An 18,608-nucleotide genomic window follows, 5' to 3' on the forward strand; every position below is an offset into this window, starting at 1 on the left:
CACGAGGCAATAGCTTCTGACACCCCCACACTATTGCGGCTAGAGGGGTCTTGCCAAATTTAAAAAGAAACACGAACCTCAAAATATTCTAACTCGAACATTAGAGACACCGAGATATTCTGGTCGAGTTAGATGGATGGAAAATTTGCAGAAAATCGAATAATTATACCATGCTAAATTAACTAATTTTAATTCATATTATGGTAGACTCGAGCTTTAAAAAAATATATAATAAATTATCATTTTTAATTAATTGTATTCTACCAAATATATATATATATATATATAGTTATCCTATAAATTATTTTAAAGAAGTTGCATAAAAATAAATTAAAAAAAAAAAAAACCTCCTACAATACTCGGCCCAGTTCAGTATATAAGCCCATTTCAACTGGGCCCAATTCTACACAAGAAGCCCAATTTCACCAGAAAACCCTAAAACTCCTATTGTAAGGGGAACCTAAATCTACTCTTCATCTTGTTGGAGCCGACGAAAAGGGGAAGGAAAACGCAGAGAGGAGAAGAAATCGACAATGGTGAAGTTCCTCAAGCAGAACAAAGCCGTGATCATCCTTCAAGGCCGTTACGCCGGCCGGAAGGCGGTCATTATTCGCGCGTTCGATGACGGAACGCGTGATAGGGCTTATGGCCACTGCTTGGTTGCCGGGATAAAAAAGTATCCGGCGAAAGTCATCCGAAAGGACTCCTCCAAGAAGACTGCTAAGAAATCCCGTGTCAAGGCCTTTATCAAGATCGTCAATTACAGGCACTTGATGCCTACCAGGTATACTCTCGATGTCGATCTTAAAGATGTTGTCACTATTGATTCATTGCAATCCAAGGACAAGAAGGTCACTGCTGCTAAGGAGACCAAGAAGAGGTTTGAGGAAAGGTTCAAAACCGGGAAGAACAGGTGGTTTTTCACCAAACTCAGGTTCTAAAGAGATTTATCTGGTTTTGTTATGTTGTGGATTTATTCTGGATTCTCAAGTATTCGTACTTCGTTTTGTTTTTATAAACAGAGTAGTTTATTTGGACCTACCTTTTTCAATGAACGTACTCTAATCGTTTGGATGAGAAATTTTCAGCGTTTGTAAAGCTACTGTTGAATCAGTTATTCTTATATGTCAAATTAATTTAGTTCAAGGGTCTAGCTTCTTTGGTAATTCTGCTCTCTCTCTTAATCTCGAGTTTCTATTCCATTTCTATCAGTTTGTCTACATTGTCATGATTTTCAGTTCGTGGTTTTCTATATTTTGTTCGTTATTGCCATGGATTTCTACTTAAGTTGATACTAGGATTGTATACGAGAGTAAAAAATCTGCAACTAGTTGGTAATAAGCCATGCACGATCGTGCAATGAATTACTTGAAAGGTTCCTCTCAATGATCTGTCCGATAATAGATCTATAACAATGTAGACAAGCTGATAGCAACAATGCAATGATCTTATTCCTTTTGTTGAGCTGCTTGCTGAATTTCCACTTTTTTGTTCATGGAATTATCCGATGGGACTCTTCTGAAATTTCAATTACTTGTTTTCTTGGCCGTTTTAGAGGTTGTTTTAGAATCTACTTTCTTTTATTTTTACGAAGAACTTCAATATAAATTTGGTTTTATAAACGATGTTCTTTACCTATGTTTTGGGATTTGGGTTGGGAGGGTATGGAAATCAGAAACTTGTATGGGGTGCTACACATGAAAAAAATGCAAACGTTGCTTATGGCTTATGGTAGGTACGAATAAATTGTTTTGGATTGATGAGCACCGTTATGAAAAATCATGAACCTATCATTCGAAAGTAGGATCCACGTAAAAAAGTGGATTCTTGTGTCACTAACTATATATCCCGCCTCTTCCTTTCTTGTTCGCCAATCCTCACCTTCTGTTGTTACGAAGTACGATAGGTGGTTGGTGGTGATCAACCATGACAGTTTTGCCAATGTTGAGAAGTTTGAGCTTGACTACAATGCGATCTATAATATTAAAAAAACGATGCGACAGATAGGGTGGTGCACTTGAACACAATGAACTAGTTGTAACCTTCATTATCAATCTCGTCAAGTCGATACCAATGCTAGATGGGAAGAGGACAAAGATTAGAAGTAAAAATAGACCAACAATGAGAAATAGAAGTAAGAATAGAATAATAGTACTCTTTTGAGGATAACTACAATGCTAAGAAACCTCATTTCTTACACACACAAAAGAATGGTAAATCGAGTAGAATCTTGCTCTAAACTAGTAATCATAGAAGATTACATACCGAACATCTAAACTAACACAAGTCTCTAAGCAAGTGTGGAGAATTTATCAATAGAGGTTGAAATGGAAACTTAACCGAACATCTAAATTAAAACAATTATTTAAGTTTGAGGCTTAACTTGATGAATTGAAAGTTTACGTTTAAAATGTCAACTCGACATTGAAAGTTTATGTTTAAATTGTCAACTTGTCGAGTTTAAGATTTAAATCGAAGAAATGGAATGTTTAGAGTTAAATTTGACAGTTGGCCAATTTAGGATAAAAAGTGAAATATTTCCAATTAAAAAAGCTCAAATAATATGATTTTTTTTTAAAAAAAAAAGATTTATGGTTTAGAGAGACGGCCGACGAAGCGACACTCTAATACTCGGCCCAGTTCAGTACACAAAAGCCCATTTGAGAAGGGCCCAATTAGAAAGGAGAAGCCCAATTTCACTAGAAAACCCTAAAAACTATATTTTTGGGGAAACATAAATTCACTCTTCGTCAGTTGGAGGCGACGAGAAGGGAGTAAGGAGAAGGGGAAGCAAAACACAGAGGGGAGGAGAAATCGACAATGGTGAAGTTCCTCAAGCAGAACAAAGCTGTGATCGTCCTTCAAGGTCGTTACGCCGGCCGAAAAGCGGTCATCATTCGCGCGTTCGACGATGGAACGCGGGATCGGGCTTATGGCCACTGCTTGGTTGCCGGAATAAAAAAGTATCCTGCCAAGGTCATCCGCAAGGACTCCTCCAAGAAGACCGCTAAGAAATCCCGAGTCAAGGCCTTCATCAAGCTAGTCAATTACAGGCACCTGATGCCCACCAGGTACACTCTTGATGTCGATCTTAAAGACGTCGTCACTATCGATTCATTGCAATCCAAGGACAAGAAGGTCACCGCCGCTAAGGAGACCAAGAAGAGGTTCGAGGAGAGGTTTAAGACCGGAAAGAATAGGTGGTTTTTCACCAAGCTCAGGTTCTGAAGCCTGCTCAGTTATGTGTTTGTTCTGGATAATTCTCGTATTAGGTTACTGAGCAGCTTTATTATTGTTTTTTCCCTTCTGTTCTCGAATGATCTTACGTCCTACATTACATTGTTAGCTTGTTTTAGTGTTCACTTTTTCTGTCGATGTACTCTGATCGCTTCGACGACAAATTTTCTTGGTTATAATGCTACATTTTAGACTTGCACCTGCTTATCCGAGTATATTTTTGCCTTATGTGTCAGTTTTGCGATCTGAATATGGAGTTGTTTGCATTGGTTTTAATATGTTTCTAAGCTTTTAATCTTCTTTAGAAGTAGATATTGATTCACTCTGAGCATTCACTTTTGTAACCAATAGATAAGTCTAACATAAATCATCTGGAGATAAACCGTAGAAGTTGTTGTTAACAATTAGTGTTCTTAGTCAGCTTGAGACGATCTAGAAATTACATTTCCATCTGTTGAACTTATAATTAATGGCTGAAGCCCTTGCATAGCTGCGCATATTCGTATGGCTATTTTAGGATGTTTGATGATGGTAATATTTACGCGTAAGTTCTTCAATGAACATTGTATTGTATTTCAAGAACATTTTTAGGGGTATATTAGGTTGTTTCTGAGATTATTGATTTAAGCATAACAAAAAACCAATGCTTAAGAATGCACCTCTTTTGTAATCTTCCTGATCCCTTGGATAAAACTATTTTAACAGCCGATGATTATTGGTCAAACTGGTTGAATCAACTTTTTTTGATTGCTTTTCTATGTATATGATTTTGGTGGTCGCTCTTTATGCGATGAGATAGGCCGTTTCTGATGCTTACTTGCTGGCCTATCTGTTTAATTATAGTTGAGCTTTGTTTCGTTGTGCTTACTTGCTGGCCTATCTGTTTAATTATAGTTGAGCTTCGTTTCGTTGTGCTTACTTGCTGGCCTATCTGTTTAATTATAGTTGAGCTTCGTTTCGTTGTGCTTACTTGCTGGCCTATCTGTTCAAAATTATAGTTGAGCTTTGTTTCGTGATGCTTACTTGCTGGCCTATCTGTTTAATTATAGTTGAGCTTCGTTTCGTGATGCTTGTATATGCTCTTCTTTGGTTGATGGAACTTGGAAATTATACTACTAATATTGTTTTGTTGAAGCAACTTTGGATTGTTGGGAACTTGGAAGTTGAATTTTAACTCTACCTCAGTTTGATTTGAATGATTCAAAAATTGTTGAAAAGTGATCTCGGTTCCGAGTGGTGAAAAATAAACCGTCTTTCCTTCCTTTGTATTCTCTGACTATCAATTGAAAGTATGGTATAATTTATTAGTTTTGATTTTGAACATGTTAGATGTACAGATATTGGTTGTGTTGTTATTAGATGAATCCCACCTATCTCTCCTTGAGCACTTGTTCATATTCAATGCTCATTGTTAAGATTTATTAACACCACCTTGAGATCTTCCCTTCATATCATTGAATATCTAATTGGTAGCAAATTGGGTTATAATTTGATTGCAACCATGCATATGATGATTTCAACTTATGTATTAAGTTGTCTGAGCTCATCTTCTGGTTAATTTTCTGTTTGTCCATTACAGATTGATTGCTAATGTTCCTTTGCTATTTTGGTTGTGTATCATTTGCCTTGGCTTGCATCATTGATGCTATATTTTTTAAACTGAATATAACCAGTGAGGCGATTTAGTTGAGTTGATTAGGTGGTTTGTCTCATTCTTTGGGTTGTTTTTAGGATATTTTTTGAACCAAAATTAACTGTATGTATATTTTTTTTGGAAGTTTTAAGAATATTTTTAAGAGGAACTACAAAAGTTTAGAAATATTTTTATTAAATTATCCTTATATTTACTCGCTAAAATTGTCCACAATTGTATAAGTAAGAGAGTTATCATTTTATTTGTTAGAAAATAGTGCAAAATTAGAGGGATGGATAACAAGTTCCATATTCGCGGAGCTGGATGAGAAGAATTTCTCATGTTCGGTTCTATAATAGAGATGGAATTGAGAAATAACCATCAACTATAACTCGAAAAGAACCAGATTTTATAAACAGAGGAAGAATGAAAGGAAAGGAATATCTTATTGTAAACACCCTAGAGGAAGAAACACCCTAGAGGAAGAATGAAAGGAAAGGAATATCTTATCTAGGCAATCGTATATACTTTGGTAGATACGCTATTTAAGCACTTGAACCCACTTGGATCACATCTAGACAAATTGAAGTGGGACGAAGACAAACCCGTTACACTAAGACCAACAGAAACACGTATGGGTTCAAGAAAAGGATTCCCAAATATTGGGTAAAAACCTACATATATATGTCATAAAAATGCATGTGGAGAGGAGAGAGAATTTATTTAAATTTAAATTTTTTATTTTTACAAGTGGTAAATTTTTAATATTCATTTGGACAAGAAAAAAGAAAGCAAAAAAAATATTAAAAAAAAGATTTGACTTTTTTAAAGTTATCAAATCATTAACACAACTTTGAACAGAGTTAAACTTACAATTTATTAAGCTTTTTATAAAACACTTTTTAGTTAAAAAAAATTAAACAGCCTTAACATTCATGAAGAGTTTGACGCCTCATGATTAGGAAGCCTAGTTAAGTTGCTTAAACTAAAAGAGAGAGGATAAAAACCAAGTGGTTCCACTAGTAATGACTTGTGAAATACGCGCATTACAAAGAAAATACATACATCTCCAACTTTTGACCGATACAACTTAAATACACACTTCCAAAACTAAAGGTATCATCAATGGTATTTGCTTTCCCATGCTGGCTGGGGATGGAAAATAAAAATCGAATTCCCAAACCGACTAGAAAACCCTTAAATCTCAAAAGAAATTTGAAAAAATAAAAATAAAAAAACCAACTTTAAAGGCTTCAAAGAAAAAGATTGAAAAAAAAAATCGAAAACCACGAATATTTAATACCTTTTCCCCAGATATATACCAACTATAACAGAGATCAGAGCTACCGCCAAAACCAACTTCAAGGAAGAGATTGGAGAAACCTCAGCAATTTGGGTGTGTGTTTCGGCAGAAGATGAAGATGGTGTAGATGGCGATGATGCCTCTTTGTTCTTCTTGTGCTTCCTTTTTGTTGGAGTAGAAAAGGTTAATCCAATGTCTCGGGATTTGATTTCTACTCCCTCCTTCGGCTCCGCCATGCTGCTGCCTCCATCAGCCTGCAAGATAAGATAGTTCAACTAATAAGCATGAATGGCTGCATTCTTTATGTCGAGACCCATAATTCATAGGTTTACACAAACCTTCTCTACGGGCTTAGCTTCAGCCAGGAGCAATTTCTGCTGGAGGTCCTTGATTTGTGTTTCTAGAGCAATAATTTCTTTGCCCTTCGCTTCCAAATCTTCAAGAGACTGCTTAACCGAATCCTCTCGTTCGATCTCTTTTTGAGAATCTTTCTCTTTCTGTTGAAGACAACACTTGATTGTAACACCATGATGTTATAGACTTCATTTTCAGAGTAAAAAGAGATGGCATGGTGACTAACCTGTTCAGCGATCTCCGCCTTTAGTTGTACAACTTGTGCATTTAGTTGATCTCTATCTTGGATTTTTAGTCCATAATCTTCCAATTTGGAAATCAATTCTGTCTCTTTTCCTGCAGCGGCTGATCGGACACTTTCAACCTAATAAACAATCATTAAAGTTTCAGAACAAAATCTTTATCAAATGGGAAAATTGATGAAATCTTCACTTTGATGTACCTCATCTTCAAGCTCCTTTTGGCGTATTTTTAAACCATTATTCTCTGCTATCTCTGCCTTGAGATTTTCAATTTCAGATCTTAATGATTCTTCTACTTTGCTCTGTTCTTTCAATTTTCCTTCCAGCTTTAATATTTCTAACTGAAATTCGTTTTTGGTCTTCTGGTATGTTTCATTGAGGACGTCGTTGTCTTCCATAATTGAAGCGATCTATGAACATGAAAAAGAATTCATTAAACTGTCCGATAATAGCATTTTAATCGCACCAATTAGTTGAAAGGTAGAGTTTTTTGCAAACCTGAGACTGTAGCCTCTGTTCTTCAGAAGAGAGCTGCGATTTCAACTCATTTACAGTCTTCTCTGCAGCCTGGAGTCGTTCAGTAGTTTCATCCCTTTCAGCATTTGCGGCAGATAACTTGTTCTGGAGGTCATTCAAATTCGATTCGATTAAGGCCAGTTCTTGAGTAAGCTTCAATCTAACCTCATTTAGCCCTGCACTCTCCTGTTCAGCATCAACTTTCTTGGTTTGCAGCTCTTCTACCATGCTTTCTAGTTGTTTTACTTTCAAAAGACTCTCTTCTAGCTGAATCTTGTGAGATTCAGCTTCTGCAGAAGCTTCCAAAGTCTTGGATTCAAACAATTTTATCTCGTTCTCTGCTATTTTTAGTTTCCCACTCAATTCCTCAGCCTCCGAATTTCTCTGATCGAACTTTTGAATGGCTTCCTGCAATTTCTGATCTGTCTCGACTTGACGAGCTTCGGTTACAGACTGGAACTCGATGGCTCTCGAGTGCTTTTCGGTTAATTCAGCAATAGAGCTCTTATGAGAAGCGAGCTGCTGATAAGAAGTTTCCTTTTCAGAAAGTGCAGAGCTCAATAACTCCTGAAGTTCATTAAGCTTTGTTTTGAGTTGAATGTTTGTATCGACTAAGAGTTCGTTCTCGGAAGAAATCTGAGAAACTTTATTTTCAACTTCCAAACTATACTTTTTGAGTTCACCATTTGTACTCTCCAAAGAACTCAATTTTGTCAAAGTCTGTTCCAATTCTTCTTTTAAAGCTGCAGATCTTTCATTGGTTTCAGATATCTGATCCTCATAAGCTTTTATTTGTTCTTCAAGAACATTAATTTTCTCCACTAGAGAGTTAGCCTCAGATTCTTTGTTGGTGAACTTTGCTACTGCTTCCAGCATTTTAGTTTCTGAATCCTTGGCTAATGAGTCATGTAACAACTGAAGTTCCGTGTTTCTTGCAGTAGTTTCCTCTATTGATCGTAATTGGTGTTCGAGTTTCTCCTCCGCAGATTTCAGCTTTCCCAGCACCTCAGTCTCTCTGAATCCAGTAGCCTGGAGATCGTTCTCTATACTTTCGAGTCTCTTTTGGGTATCGTTCAGATCGTTCCTTAGAACTTCGACCAAACTTTCTGATTCAGCTAGCCTACTGCTAGATAAGTTCAGTGCATCTTCCAATTTTTTCTTCTCTTCTGTTGCTATATCCAGAGATTCATTTAATTCCTTTTCCTTTACGTTGGCAACATGCAATTTAGTCTCAAGGCTTGCTACTTTTTCTTCATAAGACTTTATTTCAGAAGCCAAGACAGATGCCTGGTCAAAGTTCTTCTTGGTTTCTGCTTCAGCTTCCCCACATTTCTTTTCTAAAGTATTTATTTGTTCTTCAAGCTCCTGAATTCTATACTTTTCTGTTTCAAGCAACAACTCCAACTCACTCGCCCTTTTATCTGCAACTTCAATTTTGTTATGAGATGTCAGGATCAGTTCTTCAAGTTCAATGCTACGGTGGTGATTCATGTTAGCTCGTTCCTCGTATTCAGAACATTTCCCGATTGTGGTTTTCAGCTCCTTCTCCAGTTCCTCGTGCTGCAACGTCGACTGCTGTATTGCAGATTCCAGTTGCAGTACCTTATCCTGGTATTCCTGCTTATGGTCATTCAGTTGCTGCTTTTCTTGCTCAATCTCGATCAACTTTGTACTAAGTTCTTTTATTTTCTCAGATAATTCAGTCGCTTCCCTCTCGACATCATCGTTTTTCAATTGTAACAAATTTAGCTGTTGTTCAAGCTCCACATTCTTTTGTTCGGCTGCTATAAATCGAGTCTCGAGTTCTCTCAATTGCGATTTTGCATCTTCTGATAAGGCAGTTGAAGATCGGACAATTTCCTCAAGTTCACGATTCTTCTGAGTGGCAGATTGAGCGACAATTCCAGTTTCATTATGGAGATCCTCTAAATTTCTCAACTTCTGTTCCAGCTCCTTATTGTTGGACAGAGCTTGAGATAAAAGAGAATCAGCTTTTCCAAAATTCTCATCAGAAAGCTTCAGTTTTTCCTCTAGACTGTTGCATAAATCTTTCATTTGTTTGGCATTGCTAGAGAGATCTGCTACATTCACTTCAAGCTCTTCTTTATCTTTGATAACTGCTGAAAGTTCCTTTTGGGTATCAGAGATTTGTGCTTCCAGAATTCTTAGAGCAGATTCAGCAGATTCTTTTTGGTTACTTTCTTCCTGAAGCTTCAATCTTATTTCTTCCAGTTCAGAAACCTTTACACGAAGATCCTCTTTAGCTGAAGCAAACTGGCTTTCAACGGCTGAGATATCTTCCTTGATCTTAGATTCTGAAGCTCTTCGTGCGTCCAGTTCTTGAGTTAGTTCTTCAACCAAACCTTCCTTCGTAGAAAGTTTCTTCTCCAAGTCTAGCACTTGAGATTTTGAAAGCTCTAGATCTCCCTGGACAGCAAAAAGCTCAGTTGCTGTAGTTCTAAGTTCTTCTTTTACCTTTTGGCTTTCAGCAATCTCGTCATTTAAGCCCTTGATTTTTTCTTGTAGGGAAGAGATTTGATCTTCTCTTTCTTTTGCACTCAGTCTTTCTGATTCAAGAAGCCTCTCAAATTCTAATGCTTTTTTAGCCTCAGATTCAGCATTCGAGCCACTTTGTTTGTGAAGCTCCTCAAATTTCAAAGTTTCGTCTCCAGAGATCTTCAGTTTTTGTTCCAACTCTTGAATCTGCTTGCGGGAATTCTCAAAATCATTTGTCAAACTATCAAATGCTTCTTTCACCGCTGTCAACTCCTTGTTCTTCGCTTCTTGAGCTTGCAGTGCCTCTTGCAAACTGTTGAGCTGCGAACTATATTTATCTTCAGATTCAACAATCTGCTCTTTCGATTTCTTGTGATCGAGTTCAAGCACTTCAAACTTCTTTTCAGTTGCCTCGAGCTTCTCCTTCGTGATTGATACCTCATCCTGTAGCCTTGAATTCTCTGACTCTAAATGCTTCAAACTTCCAGCTAATCTCTCAATTTCAAACTCAAGATCTCTTGACTTCTCTTGGGCCTCCAATAATTCTCTGCTTGAATTGCATGAACTTCTTTCAACAATAGTTGGTTTATCCTCCTCTGCGGATACTGTTTTGGCTGGATGAGTATCCTTCGCCTCCAGAGGCTCCTTTTCTACTTTTATGAACTCACCGCCCAGAGCATTGTCCTCCTCTTCGCTCTTAATATCTTTTCCTACTTGAGTTACATCCCCATTAGTGACCTGTCATAAGATTTGAGAAACCATGTATTTTTTAAATCAAGAACTTCTAAGTTTTGGTAATTGTAATTTTTGTACGACATTGGTAGACCTACTTAATTGTTTGCATTACATCAAGTTCAGATATGTACTAATCCAAGCTCATGATGCTACAACAATAAAAGGTTCTTTTGATAGAAAGGAAAGACAAAATCAAAGAAATTTGTACACATAACATGCCAGAATTAGGCAATATTTTCATCCATGCTAGAATTACGAGAGACGGTAAAGAAAAACCATTTCAACATAACATACACTTTGTCAACTGATTCATCACAAAAGAAACCAATAAAGATTGCATGCACGACCTTAGCAAATGCCCGAAATTGCAATTCTATTCCAAATACGTTTATATGCACATGCATGTGCTTGTGTTTGATTAGTTTGGGAAAACTGCAACAGAATGCTGCAGATATGAGACACGAATTACAATAAATGCCAATTTTCTTTATTTCTTTTAATACTTGGAAAGTTTTATGCTAGCAAACGTATCTGAAAAGTGAAAACTTGTCGACAAAATAATAATAATAATAATAATAATAATCTATCCAAAAGCAAAGAGATTCTTCAAGTGTCGGTGATTGATTCCAGATAGCCATCACAAAGGCATGAAAAACATGAATTAAATGGCGCTATGGATATCAAGAGGTGGAAATTCCAATCTCGAGCCTTTGTTCAATAAAACATGAAAGTGAACATGTTATGTAAATGCCTACACACACAGATAACCATTCTTGCTAAATTCTTTATCCTGCTTCAGTCATCAAGCTCAAACCACACTGAAAGCTATTAGAATAACTCAAGAGAACTGGCATGCCTTACCTTATCACCAATGGCATCATTTCCAGAATCGTCAGCCACCTTTGTAATTGGGACTTCCGAACTCTGAGGTGCGACTTCCATAGATGTACTATTCAGCTTTATCTATAATATCAAATTTGACAGGAAAAAGGGAAGGTCAACTTTAGTTCGCACATAAAGTTCTGTTTTCTTTTAAGTTTAGTATATTAACCGTTCGTTTCAAAAAAAATGGTAAAGAGTATTTTTTTTAATCTTTTCTTAAAGTTTAAAAGATTAATAAGACTTTTGAAATTTTAACATATTTTTTTAAACAAAACACAAAGTTGAGAAATATTTTCTATAATTTAGACTGTAATTTTACAGAGGAATAAAAATGATAATTTTTTTAATGTGTGTGTTCGTATATAGATAGCCTATTATTTTATCATGCCATTTCATAAAATTTTTGTAAGAATTTATTCTGTCACTTCAAAGGAAAGAAACAATACATGCTAGGAACAAAGATGAGAGTAAAAAAAAATGTTTAAATGCTAATAAATGCAAAGCAACAAAGTAGGGGTCATATTTTCTTTTCGTAAAGATATTTTTTAGAAATAATTTTCTCAAAAGATTCAAAACCATTCAACAGCTAAGAAAGAACTATAAACTACAATTGCCTAAAAAAAAAACCTATCAGCTAACAGTTGTATGATTTATTTATTTCTCTGGAGCAGTATAAATTATAAACCAAAAACAACTTCCAACCAAACTGGTGGGCCCCAGGAGCATTATTTTTTGTGTTAAACAAGCTTTCAATTAAAGTAGAAGCCAGGACCGTTGGTTGCGAATGGGACCCATTGGATTTACCACTTGCCATCAAATCAAACGAAGGAACGTTGTCCTCAGAATCACAGAAACCGGAATCAGCCTAAATATGGAGCAGATGAGATCAGACGGTGGGAAATGAACATTTGTTTTATAGAAGATAGCCGATTGCTGGTTTCCGATAGGCAACAGCAACACCACTATCAGCAAACGCGTTAGTCTCTCCCTCTGTTCGGACAGCTCAATCAAAGCCGTCCAAATCACTCACCTTTTTCCTCTATTTTTTCCATTTTTCTATTTATAGTTCTCTCGCCAAATTACGACTTGGTCCTTCTCTCCTTTTTGAAATTACATGACATTTCAAGCTTCGAGACCGAAAAAAGGCAAGGGTTTTGTCAAATGATATCATAACGGCATCTTATTTATTTACGGAGTCCACTACTTTATTTACCGACTGTAAAACATATTTAAAATTTTCCCAGCCCTTTAATTTAGTTAATTTACATTTTTTAGAAGAATTTAATTAATTAATTAATTAAACATTTCGATAGAAAATTAAGTAATGAATACTGGGGGGATTGAAATTGACATTTATCTGACAAGGTAATCCACGTCATCATGTTGAGGTTTTAACCCATGCCAGGTGTCTATGTGTCAGATATTTAATTTACATTATTCTTATGTATTAGCTTCTACCTAAAATTTTATGTGGTAAATCACACAGTGAAAAGCAGCGAAACAGAAGCTGGAGGGACGAAATTGGGCAAACGAACTCAATTTTCTTGATTTTTATTCTTGTAGAGATCTAAAAATGGAGGTGGAATTTTATTTCACAATAGATGGAAATTGAAAGATCAATTCAACTGTTTAGGAGGAATGATTCTCTTGATGTCACTGAATTTTTCCATACCGATGAATCAGAGAAAAAATCCCAATCTTAGGTTAAAGGTATCGAATCGATTATTTGGTGAAGAGTAAAGGCAAAAAGGAAATCTCAAATGATCAGAAATTCATCCTAAAGTTGACTTAACAGTCACTAAACACATCGATAATACCAAATTCTAAATTCAGAAAAGCCGAATCCAAGGAGAAATGAAGCAGGAACACATAATGATCAGAAGAAACCACGAGTTTCAGTATTGAAAACGAGATTGAATCAGATCAAATCGCAGTAAAAATCAGAAAACAAGCAGAGAATTAAAGAGAATCTGAAGACATCGACAGAAAGCCCTTTCAACATCTATAAATCGATTCACCACTACACAACAAGGAGATCGATGCACAGAATATAACAGAATAAACTCAAATCCAACACAACTTCACCGATCTTCAAATGAAAAAAGAAAAAAAAAAACAGAAGTAAAAAAAGAGAAGCGAGCGGAGGAGATTGAAGCAGATGCAGAAACTAACAGTGTAGCAAAGCCAGCAGAGAAGTCAAGCAAGACGAAACGCGTAAACAGGAAACCAACGATAAAAAGAGAGAGAGAGAAGGAGAGAAGGAAGTCCAGTTACCTGAAATCTTGGTCGGATGTTGCGTTTTCGATACGATTCACCGTGAAAAATGGGGGGACGGCGGAGGAGATGCTGATAAAGGAGGATGGTCAGAGAGAGAGAGAGAGAGAGAGAGAGAGAGAGAGAGAGAGAGAGAGGGAGAGTCTTTTTGTGAATGAGTTTTAGAATGGACTTGAATTATTAATAATATGTTTAATATAAATATTAATATAGGTTTTAAATTAACGATGTGGGACCCAGGAGGTGGGGTCCGTAACAGCAAAGAGAAAGGATTAGAGCAGCCGCGTTGGATGTTTCATCCTTTAACCCCTAAATTCGAGTTATATTACAACCGTACCACAGCTCACCCCTAATTTTGTATTTTATTTAAATTACCTTTTTAGCCCTCACTTTATTTACTTTCGTCTATGCTTTTTATTTAAAAAAATAATAATAATTGGTTGTTTTTTTGGACTCACTCCTTACTATATAAAATTTTGTAATTTTTCAATTAATGAATATTAAAATTTGCTAAATTAATTTTAGAAATTTAGAGAACAAATTAGATCAGTTTTTCAAAAAATGCATAATAATTTCATTTTAAAACTTTTTTTTTTTTTTTTTTGTCAACCATTCAATTTGATATCACGTCAAACAATTAAATTAATTTTTAAAAAATAATATGAATTTAATTAAATTAATTTTTTTTTTGTCAATCATTCACATAATAGTATGAATTTTAAAAAACATTTTAAACTAACATTTAAGGACATGTATCAAATGCAGGTGATAAAATATATATATATATATATATATATAATCATAGGTTAAAATTGTATCACATAGGTTGAATATTGAATTTAATAGATTAAAAATTGCGAAATAAATTTTTAATTTTTAATTTATTGTCTATTAAATCAATCACATATTTACCGTGGTTAAATAGATTCAAGCATTTGAAAATAATATCAAATATATTAAAAAAAATGATTTAAGTATTAAATAAAAAAATCATTCATTTATTAGATACAAAACAACAAATTTATAGAATTATTACAAAAAAAAAAAAAAAAAGAAATTAACACTTAAAATCTATTAAACAATTAAAAAAAAAAGAATATATATATATATTAAACGCAAATAATAATAATAATAATAATAAATAAATAAATTAGAGTAACATCCTCAAAGGTCTTTATTGTCTTGGTTTGATTTGTAAGCATTTGTCTCTTGCTCCAACGATGAAAACTTCTAAAGATGTCACGTGGAGTATTGATTTTTTTTTTTTGGTAAAATATTTTATTTAAATTTAATTTTTTAATTATTAGTTTTCAAGAAGGACATAATCACTCCTACGACTATATTATCTATTTGATTTGAATTAGTTACAACTTTAAAAATTAATTTTTAGGATTGAGTTACCGAAAATAAATATATAATTAAATATTTTGTAACTGTAATTTGAACAATATGGTATAAGTTCATAAATTCATAAATGTAATTTTTATTTACTCTAGCATCACAATTTCTTTCTACGATTTTATATATTTTAAAATTATTTTTTTTTTGGTTTCCATTTTTTTATATTTTCCTTTTTTAAAAGGAAAAAAATAAAGGGATAGGCTTTTTGGTCACAAATTGGCGGTCAGAAGCGTAGGCAAATTGGACCGACCAAACCGCCCATTGTAATGCGTGCTAACATGACGCCACGGTCCTTTCTTTCCCCCTGATATCGACCTCTGCAATTTCTTCTCACTTTTCACATTCCCACCCCTCTACTTTATTTATATTACATTTCTTCCCCCCACCACAATTTTTTTTAACCCTCTGTTATTTTCTAAATTGCTTTCACAACCCCGTCAATTCATCCAAATTTCGAGCTTTAACCTCAATTTTTTTAATAATTTTTAATTTATAACCTTAACTTGGATTACTCTAAAATCTAATAGAATGTGTAAATTTTCATAAATAACTAAAAAATAAAAAAAGAATGAACGAGTAAAAAGTTACTTAAATATAATAAAACTCGTTACCATTTATTCGATTATTGGACTTCAACAATTTGAAGTGAACGGAAAAAGATTTTTCCATGTTAGCTGTGTCAGAGAAACACAACTCTCCACAATCAGCATAAACTTGGTTTTGATTTAGGCTTCCCCAAAATGTCTTATACCAATGAAGTGAGTATTGCTTAATTATAAATTCATGATCATTTCTTAAATTAATCGGTGTAAAACTTTCATCATCCAACAAGCTAAACAGGTTAGTGTGTCTGTCTTTGCGTTCGTGCATATATATGTATGTATGTATGTATGTATATGTATTATTTATTTATTTATTTATTTATTTTCCTTACATGAATTAGGCATTTTTATAATTAATTAGTGGATATCCAATTAAGTAAGCAATTTTTTATAACGTAACGTTTTCTCACACCCAAACATCTCTTTCTACAATTAACAACTTTATTTTTCCTTAAAAAATTATATAGAAAAAATAAGAATAAAATAATAATAAATAGAAGGAAAATGGTGGGACTTGGTCACCTAAATAAAATTTATTTTTATTAGCTGTATGAATAAAACCATTAACACGAGAAGAAAATTAAATACAATTAAAGAATTAAAAACAAAGACATAATTTATACCTAATTAATTTATTGATTTATCTATACAAAATTTATTTATTTATTATTATTTTTTTTACTATAACGACTAAATCGTTATAGATTTTAAAAAACATAGATTAAATTATTATATACTAAAATTTACTCGTCTCAAAATCAAAATTGAATATTAATTTTATTGTCCGTGTACTATATTTATAAATATTTTTGTTTTAAAAGAAAAATAACATAAAAAGAAAAGAAAAAAGAAATTCAATTTTCAAGGAATTTGATTAAAGAATGTCTTGGGAAGTTTGACTTCAAATTGGTCATAATTAGCAATTACAAAGGCTGGGAGGGGTATTTATGGAAAATCAGGTCAAATTAATACGCTACTTTTTCAATTTCTTTTATACCATCTTGGCGTCTTTGAAAATTATTTTACGTAAAAAGGGCTTAAGACTCGATTTTCACCAAAGTAAAAATAAAAAATAAAAAATAAAAAATGTTTTTGAATCTCTGTAATATTTTACTATTACAATTCTACCCTCCAAAGAGTTTTTACTCGACTTTAGTAACTTTTATTTTTAAGTTCATTAAAAATATTGTTTTGAGTTTTTTTTTAATATAATTATCAAATTAAACTTAAATTTAGCCGACTAAATAAATTTAATTTTATTATTTATATATTTAATTAAATTATAGAATCATGGTATATAAATATAACTTTAGTTAATACGAGACAAAATAGATGTCGCTATCATATAGTTATATGTCTCAAATCTTAATCCAAATAATTCTTATAAGATTTTTGTGAACAAAAGTTTATTTTTGGATACTTTGTACTATAAATCATCAATTATTAACCAGATTAATATGTGTGAGACGTGCATGCCAAAAATGGTACAATATTATCAATTATAGAGATTAATAAATATAAAAAACAAAGACGTTGAAAATTATTATTATATTTTGACCCATATATTTTATTTCGACTCTTAAATTTTTTAAAATAAATAGATTTATTATTGTACATTGTGTTAGCTCTTTTAATTTTTCTAATATTTATTTGTAACATAATGTAATATTTTAAAAATACGGTAACAACATTAAAAAAAAAAAAAAAAAAATACTAAAATGTAGTGGGTCAGTGCTGAATAATAATAATGTATTTAAAAAGGGGGGGAAAAGTCAGCCTTTGACAGTTGACTGCCAGTGTGTACAAATGGGTATCCACGTCGGCAGTCTAACGAAACTGGTCCAATGGGTTGTGCGGCATGCGGTGGACGTGGTCAAGTGGAGGTTGACACGTGGAAATTTTCTAGATGCCAAGTGGAAGGAAGAGTCAACTTGGTATGAATACTTGAAGCAAGTTGTTTGAACTTTTAAATTTGACCGTTGATTGAAATTTTCATTGATTTATAGAATTAATCGTAACATTATGATATTAATTTAAAAGAAATTGAAAATGGTGTTAAAAAAATAAAAAACAAAAATTGAATTTAAATCTAAACATGAAAATTGTACAAAAATCCAAACTAAAATATTTAAATAGAATTAAAATAAAAATAAAATAATTTTATAATTTAATTAAATTATAAAGTATGGAATAGGGGCTTTAGTGCTTGATGGGGCACACCACTTAACAAATTTCCTTCTAGTGAAGGAGTGGGTCATGGAGGAATGCAAAAGCTTGGGGAAGGCATAATTATTAAATATTTTTAAATTTGTTGGCAAATATTTTATTTATTTATTTATTTATTTATTTTGGATGTTCATCATATTACCAAAACTTTTAATAGGCACAAAAACAAACAAAATGTTTTGGTGTCTCTCTTCCCTTTTTGGTTTTGTTCTCTTTTCAATAATGGTTGTCAAGAATTTTTTATTTTATTTTATTTATTTATTTTAAATAAAATACATTTATTATTCAAAATATTATTGGTTTATTGGTTTGATATTTATTTTACAGCACATGTGATATGAATCCAAACAATCATGTTACTGGAGAATCGAGGAGTTTTATTTATGTAATAAAAGATTCAAGATATTTATGGTTTTATTTATTTTTAAAAGGTTTTAATATTTTTTATTTTTTTTAAGATTATAGTTATAAAATATAATTAAGATTATTATATAGTTGACTATATATAAAGGTAAATATAACCAAATTTCTCTATAATCTTATATAGTTTAGATTGCATGTCAAACTTTAATAAAAGGATGAACATTCGTGTCTAGCCAATAATTGAGTTTTTTTGTAATCTTATATAGCTTAGATTGCATGTTAAGAATCATTGAACCTTGACATGATCAATCTTATTCGTGAAACAATTTGAATCTCGAACAAGT

At 33.1% G+C, this 18,608-nt stretch overlaps 3 protein-coding genes across 3 annotated transcripts; 2 read left to right on the plus strand and 1 right to left on the minus strand.

Moving 5' to 3' along the window:
- Positions 1-459: 459 nt before the first annotated feature.
- On the plus strand, positions 460-1,153 carry LOC111483151 (60S ribosomal protein L27-2-like). The gene has a single exon (XM_023129301.1). It carries the CDS (start codon positions 534-536, stop codon positions 939-941), a length of 408 nt encoding a protein of 135 aa, XP_022985069.1. The 5' UTR covers positions 460-533; the 3' UTR covers positions 942-1,153.
- A 1,577-nt stretch (positions 1,154-2,730) lies between these two features.
- Positions 2,731-3,444, plus strand: LOC111483122 (60S ribosomal protein L27-2-like). The gene has a single exon (XM_023129262.1). The coding sequence runs from the start codon at positions 2,821-2,823 to the stop codon at positions 3,226-3,228; it is 408 nt and encodes a 135-aa protein (XP_022985030.1). The 5' UTR covers positions 2,731-2,820; the 3' UTR covers positions 3,229-3,444.
- Positions 3,445-5,870: 2,426 nt separating this feature from the next.
- LOC111483513 (myosin heavy chain, fast skeletal muscle) lies at positions 5,871-13,838 on the minus strand. The gene is made up of 7 exons (XM_023129757.1): positions 13,673-13,838; positions 11,378-11,479; positions 7,268-10,519; positions 6,970-7,179; positions 6,754-6,891; positions 6,512-6,670; positions 5,871-6,427 (listed from the first exon to the last, which is right to left on the minus strand). The coding sequence occupies exons 2-7, from the start codon at positions 11,456-11,458 to the stop codon at positions 6,167-6,169; spliced, it is 4,101 nt and encodes a 1,366-aa protein (XP_022985525.1). The 5' UTR covers positions 11,459-11,479; positions 13,673-13,838; the 3' UTR covers positions 5,871-6,166.
- Positions 13,839-18,608: the final 4,770 nt, after the last annotated feature.

The sequence above is a fragment of the Cucurbita maxima genome, unplaced genomic scaffold (assembly GCF_002738345.1).
Source record: "Cucurbita maxima cultivar Rimu unplaced genomic scaffold, Cmax_1.0 Cma_Scf00008, whole genome shotgun sequence".
Lineage (NCBI taxonomy): Eukaryota > Viridiplantae > Streptophyta > Magnoliopsida > Cucurbitales > Cucurbitaceae > Cucurbita > Cucurbita maxima.

Coding starts and splice junctions, on each gene's coding strand:
- LOC111483151 (XM_023129301.1), top strand. CDS start 534: ATGGTGAAGTTCCTCAAGCAGAACAAAGCCGTGATCATCCTTCAAGGC.
- LOC111483122 (XM_023129262.1), top strand. CDS start 2,821: ATGGTGAAGTTCCTCAAGCAGAACAAAGCTGTGATCGTCCTTCAAGGT.
- LOC111483513 (XM_023129757.1), bottom strand. CDS start 11,458: ATGGAAGTCGCACCTCAGAGTTCGGAAGTCCCAATTACAAAGGTGGCT. Junction 10,520..11,377: donor ATGATGCCATTGGTGATAAG/GTAAGGCATGCC, acceptor ATCTTATGACAG/GTCACTAATGGGGATGTAAC. Junction 6,892..6,969: donor AAAAGGAGCTTGAAGATGAG/GTACATCAAAGT, acceptor ATTGTTTATTAG/GTTGAAAGTGTCCGATCAGC.